This window comes from Ovis canadensis, chromosome 9, assembly GCF_042477335.2.
Source record: "Ovis canadensis isolate MfBH-ARS-UI-01 breed Bighorn chromosome 9, ARS-UI_OviCan_v2, whole genome shotgun sequence".
Lineage (NCBI taxonomy): Eukaryota > Metazoa > Chordata > Mammalia > Artiodactyla > Bovidae > Ovis > Ovis canadensis.
In genome coordinates, this window is record NC_091253.1 from 51200752 (window position 1) to 51211353 (window position 10602).

Sequence of the window (10602 nt, forward strand, 5' to 3'; positions counted from 1 at the left end):
AACAGTGATGAAAAATACAAGGAGTGGAAGACATGGTAGAAAGGAGATCTACTGCCTCTAAAGGAAAAAAGCAATCAGAGGGCAGAATGATTAAAGAGAACTTTCCAGAATGAATGGGCTCACTGAGGAACTAGCAGGATTATTTAAAATTTTAAAAGAAAAAGAGGTAAAGAGACAAGCTTTCTGAAGAAAAGACAGGTTATGTGCTTTCTACCTATAAGCTACAAAGGAAGGAGAGTCAGACTGCTATCAAAATTCTTTCATCTACAACTCTGGACACACACACGAATTCTGATTTTGTTGTGTAGAGGAATGGGGCATAAAATCAGGCTCTTGAAGATGAGTGTTAAATTATATCAGTGAGGGATGAGTGCAAAATGAAATTTTTAGGTGTACAAGACCTTAGCTACATATCCTTGAAAAACTTGAAGAGGTATTTCAGCAGAATGAAAAAGGAATTCAAGAAGAATGACAGCCGCTAGCTGGTTACATTAGAACAAATATCCCTCTGTAGAGACTATGGGTTTTGAGTCAGACAGTCCTCATTGTACAGAGTGAATCTCAGGGCTGTAAGCATCTGCCTGCTCTGTTAAATGGCATCATGGTCTTTGAAGCCTGACAGAGACATGAGCCCTTGGTTGGGATGCCGTGAGCACTCTTGGTTGGCGTTGCTCTATGATTCTAGGATTCTTTGCGGAATCCTTAGCACCTAATGCTTGGCCTATAGTAGGCAAAGTCAAGGATGGTCACTGGAACTAAAATAGAGTGAGCTCTGTTGTAGAGAAGAAGAGAATATAGCATTCACTGTAATAAATTGCTCATCATATACAGTGGGAGCACTTCCTTCATAGCCCAGTCAGTAAAGAATCTGCCTGCCGTGCAGGCGACCTGGCTTCAATTCCTGGGTCAGGAAGATCCCCTGGAGAAGGAAATGGCAACCCACTCCACTATTCTTGCCTAGGGAATCCCATGGACAGAGGAGCCTGGCAAGCTACAGTCTATGGGGTCACAAGAGTCAGATATGACTTAGCAAGTAAACCACCAATAGTGTCTGAACTGGCAAATCAAGAATGTATGTATTAGTATGCTAGTTACAGTTATGTCAGAGGAAGTTAAAATAGAAAGGACTTGAGGAGGGTAGGGGAGCATTACTTTCTTTAATTTGCAATTGTGTGTGTTACTTCTAACGATAAAGCCAGTGTGATTACAAAATAAAGAAAAAAACAAACTGCTGATGTCTGGAGTATATTTGCCCAGTATAAATTTGAGTCTACATAGCCATCTTAACTATTTAGGTAATGTTTTACTGAAATTTTACTTTGTTATAATGACTGCATCATTTAACTTCTTCTATATTCTTTCATTCTTATAAGTCCTTATTGATCAGTAAACAGACAGAGGTGAGATTTTTAGTTTAATAGCTTTTTAAATTCCATATAAGAATAATTAGTGTATTTGAGTACCGGTAACTTTGGGGTGCACTTCTAAAATATGATACTCTTTCCTTGGAAAGAGATGAAGCCCTGCAGCTTAAACTGAAAGAAGCAAGACATAATTGTAATAAAATCCCTATTAAATAGTTTTGATTTCCAGAACAGTCTTGTATATTTTAGTCATTTATGCTATTTTATATTGTTGAGTATTTCCAAAGAGTAAGTTTTAGTCCCTGATAGAAGTTTTTTCACAGTTGGAGCAATTTTGATTCTGAGATGAGATGATGTTAGGTCTGTCTCAGAGTAATCAAGTTTGTGTTGATACAGAAGAAATTACTTGAGCAGTAGGTATATCTTTGTCAACAGTAAACATTTTCCTGACAGTTCTTATACTTCTTTTTCTCAAGTGGAACATTTAATTTAATGCTTTCTCATTGTCAGATTATAGTTGTTAACTGTTGTATGGTTGAAGTTGTCTGTTTAGTGAGTTCATTATGGTGAACAGAAGCAAACTCAGTGTATAAAATCCTGCTTTTCATTTGATCCTCACTGTAAAAGATTTCTCTGGAAGATAGGTTTTGGCCCAGGATATATCACACTTGATAGAATAAACTTAATTGCATGTTTAAGTGAGTAATTCTATGTTAAGACATTGAGTGGTTTTCTGAATAGTCAAGATGATTCTGTTTTTATTGTAGTAATACTCTATTCTGAGCTTGGTAAATAACTCATATCTGTTATGGTGTGAACAGTCATCCTTAAAGTGAATGGTATTTCAACTGTTTCTTTTTCTTCAGCAGCAAATGCATGATTACAGTCAACCCTCCATGTCCACAGATAAGAACCTGTCAATATGGAACCCATGGATACAGAGGGCCAGCTACTGTGAGGGCCTTGAGCGACCTTGGATTTTGATATCCACGGGGCTATTGGAACCACCTCCCTGCAGCACATAAAGTAAAAGACCTAGGATGTAAAAAAGCTACACGTGAACAGTTTCCCTTATGAATGACAGTCTAGAGGATAATAAGTTTATTATTTTCATTTTATCATAGTCTAAAACCTCATTCCAAAATAGGGTTGCATATTGATTCCTCTGTGTGTTTTTAAGAACTTGTTACTGGGTCCCACATAAGTTCCCCCTGCACCCCTCCCGGCACCAGAACACTAGCGTGTATCTTCCGCTAGTCATCCTTTATCACCATATATTTAGACCCTATGTGTTCTTTTCTTAACTGTTACCTTATTCATTCAACAGATAAATATTATTAAAGGTTTACCAGTAAACCACTTAAGGTAAATAGCCCTTGCTTTGTAGAACTTAAGAGTTTTGGGGAAAGACAAATATAACAGTAAAATTTTGTAGTTTTCGCTGTTGAAAACTTCATGACTCTTACAGAATTGTTTTGCTAAGTATTTTATATTTTTTTCTGCCATTATAATTTGTATTTTCAGTCTTCCCAGTTTTTTGCTACAAGCTTATAGAGGTGTCTTATATTGTGTGACCTTGCTAAATTCACATATTAATTCTAGTAGTTATTCCTGCCTAACAGTCATACCATCTGCCAGTAGAGACCATTTTATTTCTTTTTAATTTTTATGCTTTTTTCTTAAAGTTTATTACTTATATAGTATTATTTAAACCTAAAGATAATGAAAAGGAATTAAGTCATTTACCTGTAATGTTTAGGTGATGACCCCTCTGAGGACACTGAAGAAAATTTTTGTTTTCAGCTCTCTCCTGCCCTTAAGGGTAGGGGAGTTCTTAGCTCATCTGTTAAGCTGTGTCAAAAAGACATGGGCTGGCGAGTAAACTTCCTCCCAGAGTTCATCTTCACAGGCTGAATTCTAGGTGTTGGTCTTGCGATATCCGGTACCTTTGCTAAAATCTGGGTGGGGAAGAAGTCGTCAGATATCTGCATCTGCTTGGTTGAGACCTAGCCCTCTATTCGTGGGGAAGAGAGGGAGGAGGGATTTTTCTGCAGGCTGTTGTTTTATTTTTGAATTGTCAGTCGTTACTAAAAGTAAAAATTGAGTTCTGTGAACCACTTTGGAAAGTTTGTATCCTAAAGATGTCTGAAGTGCTGTCTGCTGAAACAGCACTAGAGGTTTCATCCTTTCTCAGGGCTTCTCGGCCTTGGCTCCTTTGTGTAATTCAGGTTTCCTATCCCCCTGTGTTACTTCGTACAACTCACTGGGGCATGTAATTATGACCTCAGCTGTGTCATATGTACCTGGTTTTAAAACAACACTAAAAGTTATATCACTGATAGATAGCTCATTAATTCTTAGTCTCATGTTTTTAGTGGTCTGTTACTAATAGCATATCCAGAGATTTCTCATATTCAAATGTTTAATACTGACAGTATCAAGCACTGTTCTAAATCTTATGATATAAATGTGGGGTACTTGAGGGGTTTTGCCTAAAGCAGAGGTGTTGATGACCTTTTGACTTCAGGAGGAATTGAATTTTGTTGAAGGATGTTTTACCATGCTGAGGACTTGGAAATTTGTATACTCACACTGCACCTTTCCTTCTTTCTCTAGACTCATGTATCTAATTGCCTGTGTAACATCTTCACTTAGTTGTTTCATAAGCATCTTAAATCCAGTATGGCTTCTGTTTCTTTGCCTGCCCCAGACCTGCTCCCCCTTTGTAGAGGGCCATTGTCCTTCCAGAATAATTTGATATTTCTCTTTCACACTCCATATCTAACCAGTCTGTTGGTCAGTCTTGTTGGCTCTGTTTTCAGAATATATCCTAAATCAAGCACTTCTCACTAGTCCTGCACCCTTCGTTATTATCGTTGCCATGCTGGAGGATTATCGTGCTGTCCTTACTGCCTTCCTGCACCTACCTGTGCTCCTCTCCACACTCTGTTATCATCAGAACAGCCCATAAGAGATCCTTTTGGGACAAGTGAGACTGGATTCAGTTTTCTCATACTTTTCTGAAGTTAGTATCAAAGTATTACTAACCTCAAAATACATCAAGAAATATTCTCTCTTTTCCTTATCTCTAATTCTGGGATAATTAATCAAATGCATTTATGGAACCGTGAATCTGGTAGTTTTTAGTTTGGGATAGATTTTTAATTGTCGGTTAAGGTTCTTCAGTTTTTATAAGTCTCTTCAAGTTTTCTTTTTACTGTTGAGTTTGTTTTGTCATGTTGTATTTAATAAATTATGTTTTTAGCAAGTTGTTGGTATTTTCTCAGACATTTTTGGCACATTGGCATTTGTGACCCTATGGACTGTAGCCTTCCAGGGTCCTCTGTCCATGAGCTTCTCCAGGCAAGAATACTAGAGTGGGTAGCCATGCCCTTCTCCAGGGGATCTTTCCCATCCAGGAACTGAGCCGGAGTCTCCCATATCACATGCAGATACTTTACTGTCTGAGCCACCAGGGAAGCCTCATATTGGTGTTAATAGTGTTTTAAATATTTTTTAGCTATATCAGTCTTCATATTATTTATGCTTTCTCTTTTTTAAATGAGTCTTTTTAGAGATTTTTTAATTGTTAGCTTCTTTTACCCCTTCCCCCCAACATCAGTTTTTATTTTTGTTTTCTTGTGCTGTCTTTGCTTTTTGTTTTCTGTTAAATTGTCCTCCTGGGTCTTATATTCTATTTTGGGGGACTTAGCTGCTGCTCGTTTCCTAACATACTGAGTGGATGATGAGCTCATTTTTCAACTGAAAAATATATATGTTTTCAGATCAACACTTGTAAATTTCTAAGCGCTATTCAAGGCTTAGATTTAGTATATTGCACTGGTGTTAAAACTTTGGAATTTTTGTTATGGTCTTTGGGAGACTTTTAGAAGAGAATTTCCAGTGTGGAAAGATTTCGTCGTTGTTGTTACCTGTTTGCCATGTTAAAATTAATGTTTTTACCTGTTAAAATGTTACCTGTTAAAATTGATGTCAGAAAATGTGATCTGTATGATACTGATTCCTTGGTATTTATTTTCATTTTCTGGTCTAACATATAGTTCCTTTTTGTAATTGTTCATTGTGTACCCTGCCATAATTATTTAGCTCAGTTTTCTGTTTTCTGTATATTCAGCCTTTATTTTCACCAATTTGTCTTCTTTATCAATTACTGAGAGAAATGTGTTTAATTCTACTATAATTAAGAACCTGTCAGATTTTCTTTGTAATTCTGACAACTTTTAATATATGTAAAGTTGTATTTTTTTTAATACTGCTGTAATTATAAAATGTTTTTCACTCAATATGTGATTGTTTAACAATGGTTTTTGCCTTTAGAATCCACTATATATATACACATATATGTCCACTATATAACTGTATATATCAATCAAGTATATACAGTTGATTGACTCAGTCTTTATCTGGCTTGTTTTTCACTATTTTTAACTTTTCTGTCTCCTTATGTTTAAGGTTAATTTCCTATAAATCATTTTTTAATACAAATTTGAGCTCTTTTGTGTTTCTGTTGAACCTACATGTTTTGATGGCTTGATTTAAATGTGTATTTCTGCCACTTTATATTTGTGCTTTCTCATTAATCATTTCATGGGGAAGAGTGAACAGTGAGCCATTCGTTACCTCCTGTGTTTTATAATCCAGCTGATTATAGCAGGCTTCACCATTTTGCGTGCAAATCTGTTTTCCTTCAGCTGAGAAATAAATTTCCTTTATGTTTAGGCTGATTTTTTATTGTTTTAAAGCTTTAGGTATCTTGTAAAATCAGGCTGTAACTTCCTGGTTCCAAATTATTATTACTTTTTTCTAATTTTGGGGGGTCTCTTTTTCCTTTATGCTGTTGGATTTTTGTTTTTGTTTATCCTTTTGGAAATTAGCTTGTTTTGTGTCTGTTTTCATTTTTGTTTTATTCTTTAATTTCATAATATCCCACTGATGCTTATGGGTGCATAAAATAGTTTATTTGTGGTTATTTGTATAGTAGGACATTTATTTGTTAAACTTCCTGTGTTGAATACTGTCATTCAAGTTGTAGAAATATATACAAATGAAGAAGGAAGGGCTTTAGTAACAAAGAACTTTAGGTTGTCTTTAAAATTTTAAATAATTTCCTGATGTCACAGAGGATGGGACATTAAGTTTACCATTTTCAAAGTATGCACATATTTATTATGGAATCTGTATTACTCATGAAAAAGGAGTAGTGAAACCAAAAATAGAGTCTTAGAATGTATTAGACACAAGTGGCTTTCAAGCTGTGATCCTTGGACTGGAAGCATTAGGATCACTGTGAACTTGTTAGAATTGCAGGCTCAAAGATAAGTATTGCAGGTGGATATTTGATTAATAACCATCATGAAAACATCACTCAGTTTAACTTTTGTTCAGGGGATTTCTGCTTTCTTAAAAGGAATTATTAGTAATAAGTATTAGTATTTATTCAAATGAAGAATTATGCTGAATGTGAGAGTATGATACGGAGAAATTAACACAGAAAGCTTAATTGAATGCAGCTTTAACACACCTCTTCCTTTCCTCCTGACCCTGCCTCAGCCAGTAGTTCTGATTGCTTCACAGGACTTACAGTCTGTTTGATACTTAACCATCAAGAACTCATGGAAGGGGCTAGAAATACATTTATTGTAGTAGTCCCACGTAAACAAAATTCTGTGGGAAGATAGGGCTGTGGAAGGGACCTATAATCTCTTGAACTGGGTCTTTGTGTTTGGAATTGTTTATTTTAAAATGGCTTGTGGTACTCCCACTGTGGTGTGTGTAGGTAATAGTGAATCGTTTTTACCTAACTATTTGAATTAGTATTTGAAGAACTTCTTTATGGACGTGGTTTACTTTCTATGTGCATCTAATTTAAATCCCTAAACAATGATGATGTTTCCTTAAAGGTCTTTGTGTTTTTCTTTCAGGAGAGAAATAGAAACAAACAATAACCCTATGAAGATATCCTGTTAGAATTACAACACTAATGATGTAGACTCTGGAAATGCCTAATAAGTCAAAGAAGACGTTATTAAAGCTTTTTTCTGCTTAAGGTGACATCTTTGAACTCTAACAACACAGAATTGACTCTTCTTGTAATGGTTTTCATCAGCGCGTCTGCCCTTATACTCTCACCAAACACACTTGAGAACTGTAACTCCGTCAAGCACTTTCTGTCCTGAAGCTTTTACCAGTATCTGCTGTCTTTTGTAATTATGCATCCTAGCTAAGGCACAGAAGACTGAATGAATGCAAGGATTCATTAACTCTTTGAATTTGTTAAATACTAACAGTTAACCATTAGAAGTGGTTCAATGATGTAAGAGTCACACTGCTTCAACTTTTTCTTTGTTGTAGTTTTTAAATTGTCAATTTTTAGCTATTTGACAGATTAAAAGCAAAAGAATCATGCCATACTTAGTCCTGGAGTTCAAGTCTAAATGTTTATGTGAAAATTATTGTAGTAAACTTTTAATATGGCAAAGCAACCTTAAGCTCTATTTTAGCCAAATGAAACATAATCTGAGATTATATTAGAACATTTCCCTTGTCTTCAAACTGTTTGGTGTAACAGAATATTGATATGCAGCTTGGTGGGTCTCACCAGTTAATGCACATTCTTCTCCCCTCCTTCCCCCAATAATATGTATACTGAAAAATGTGCATTTGTCTGAGGAATTATTTTGTTTGCTACCACTTAATGAATCTCAAAATTTTGAGTAATGTACCTCAGTCTAATCAGACTTTTTATGACCTTTATAACTACATTTAAAACCCTTAATTCCTATTTCTGGGTGTTTGCGAGCCTGATTGCTATCATGAAGTAAAAATTTATTACTCTAGGTATTCACTAGCTAAATAAACATAGTTCTTGTTTAGCAAGCATATATTGTTCCTCAACTCCTTTCTCCGGCTTTTGCGGTGTCCTGGCATCCTTAAAATATTTGAAAATATGGCCTTGATCCATGGATTAAATCAGTATCTAAGTGAATGTGTTGATGTTTTATTGATCAGATCTATATAAATGGGAATACAGCATATATCTGGGTATTCTTATAGTTATCTTTTTAACATCTTATTTTTTTCATTAATGACATATCAACGTTAATTTTGTATCTTGAAACAAATTGATTTTGTATAATTAAACGTGTCAAGCATCTGTATTACCTGATTTGATGGCATATGGTTATGAAATAATGTACTGCCCCTTATATTACGGTTCCAAAAGGAGAAAGCTATGTAGAAAGATACATTAAGGATGGTAATAGCAATATAGTAGGTTTGAATACCTTGATGTTTTGCATTACTCCACTTATGTTTACATCATGTTTAGAAATGTTTTCATTACTATGGTCTTTGGTCACTTCAACTCAAAAATTTAATGACATATTTCTTTGAGGCTTTCATTTATATGATTTTTTTTTTGTACAATATTTTCTTAAAATGTACAAATACTGTATTCAGGTGAAAAAAAATACAGTATTTGTAGATAAATTGTAGTGACTTCACAGTGCTTTGGTAGTCCCAGCATAGTTATCAGTGTTTACTGAAGGGAACATCAAAATATTAATAGTGTATTACAAAAATCAAGACTTTCTTAAAGGAAAATTGCACCTGTTTTACCTTTTTCAGAGTAAGCCATGAAATCTTGTAAGATATCTCTTAACTATTTATAATGAAAGTTGGCGTTTGGGTGTAGTCCCCGCAGCAGCCTTCCACGTCCCTTGGGTTATATAGGTGGGACGGGTCAGAGAAGACCATTGTCACTCTGAAGGTCCTGTGGGAGAAAACTGTGCAGGAGTGACCTGTAGAAAGGCTCTGAGTCCTCTGAGCTGCTCTTTTTCTTGGTGCTTTATTAGCAACTCTGAATATTTTTTATAAAACTAGTTGTTACATTATTCACAGATCGAAACTTGTTTAATTTACAGTAGGTTTCTGTGTAAGAAACGTCACAGAACACTCAACAGGCAGGCTGATTGCAATAGCAGACTCAGAAGTGTCACCTGTAATTCTACTCGTGGTGAGGAGTTCCTCCCAGTGCCTTTAACCTGGATATCTAATATTAAGTGAAATGGGTGCAGCATTCCTTTGGGAAAAACAAAACTTTTCAATCGGTGAATTTTTTTTCCCCCTCATTTAAGTTTTCTTCAGAGTACCTACTTTCTCTCCCTTCTTGGTCTGTCAACGTGCAGCAGAATATTTTTCCTCTTAAGTGAAAGGATCGCAGGTTGTCTCATTAGCACAAGGAATGGGAGGTTTCTTAACTCCTGGGACCCAGAAGGGTGAGAAATTGGGCTCTTCAACAGGAGACTGACCCCGTGTTTTGAGCAATCACAGATTGAGACATTACTGGCCCAGTAAACTCCTTGCCTAATGTTTTTCCAAGATCTGATTTGAATGTTTCTTAATTAAAGTTTATCTTATATGGGTGTTTTATTTTGAAAGGTATTATATAGTTTGTATATTTAACAGTAAGGGGGAAAATGTAACCAAAATTAGTATTCTTTCTCTATACATATTGGTACTTGAAGATTCCTTTCAGAAGAAACCCCAGCCTTTTCCTGAGTTCAGTCCTCGTTTTAACTTAAGTGATCTTTTTAATTCTGAAGCTGTGTTCTTTTTGAATACCATGCATGGGGGTTAAAGCTGATGTTAAAACAGTTTGCAATAAAAAAAAAAAAGAATCAGCTTAAGTCATTTAATCATTTCAAGTGCATTCTGCATCCTATAAACATAAGTTTGAGAAATTTAAGAGAATTGTGTTTCATGAAGTTTTGCATATCTTTTGTTATGCCATGTAAATTCCCTTCTTTTTCATATAATTAAAGAAAGGTTATGATAAAATGATTAGTTCATTTACATTCACTTGTAGCAATTACATGAGAATTTGAATTTTGTCGTGTTTGGGTTTGTTCATTCCTGTGAATGATGGTACAGTTAGGTGAGATTTTCTGTTATGGTACCCAAACTCACCATTTGGTCCTCTTAATCTTTGAGGGTTTCAATAAAAATTGTTCACTCACATCTGTGTTCTTTCCATTTTATCTTTATAAATATGCATTGCCTTCCAGGAAAATTTTAACGTTTTTGCCAACTCTGTTATGAATTTCCTGATTGACATATTTCTCAAGTACAAGTAGATTATATCACTCGATTTAGTTGGCCATTTGAAATTAAGTAGGGGAATTAAAGAGAGGAGGAAGGCTAACAGTTTATCCTAATC

The 10602-nt window shown here is 35.2% G+C and overlaps 1 protein-coding gene across 9 annotated transcripts in view; it reads left to right on the forward strand.

Moving 5' to 3' along the window:
* The window catches only part of YTHDF3 (YTH N6-methyladenosine RNA binding protein F3), a 35370-nt gene extending 24969 nt beyond the window's left edge, over positions 1–10401 (forward strand). For 5 of the 9 annotated variants that reach the window (XM_069600104.1, XM_069600107.1, XM_069600105.1 and 2 more), the window contains one exon: positions 7307–10401. In XM_069600104.1, coding sequence (XP_069456205.1) covers positions 7307–7330 — 24 coding nt within the window. In that variant the 3' untranslated portion in view covers positions 7331–10401. Of the gene's footprint in view, positions 1–2233; positions 2391–7306 lie in introns of all 9 variants that reach the window. The other 4 variants (XM_069600100.1, XM_069600102.1, XM_069600099.1 and 1 more) reach the window with 1 other exon arrangement.
* Positions 10402–10602: the final 201 nt, after the last annotated feature.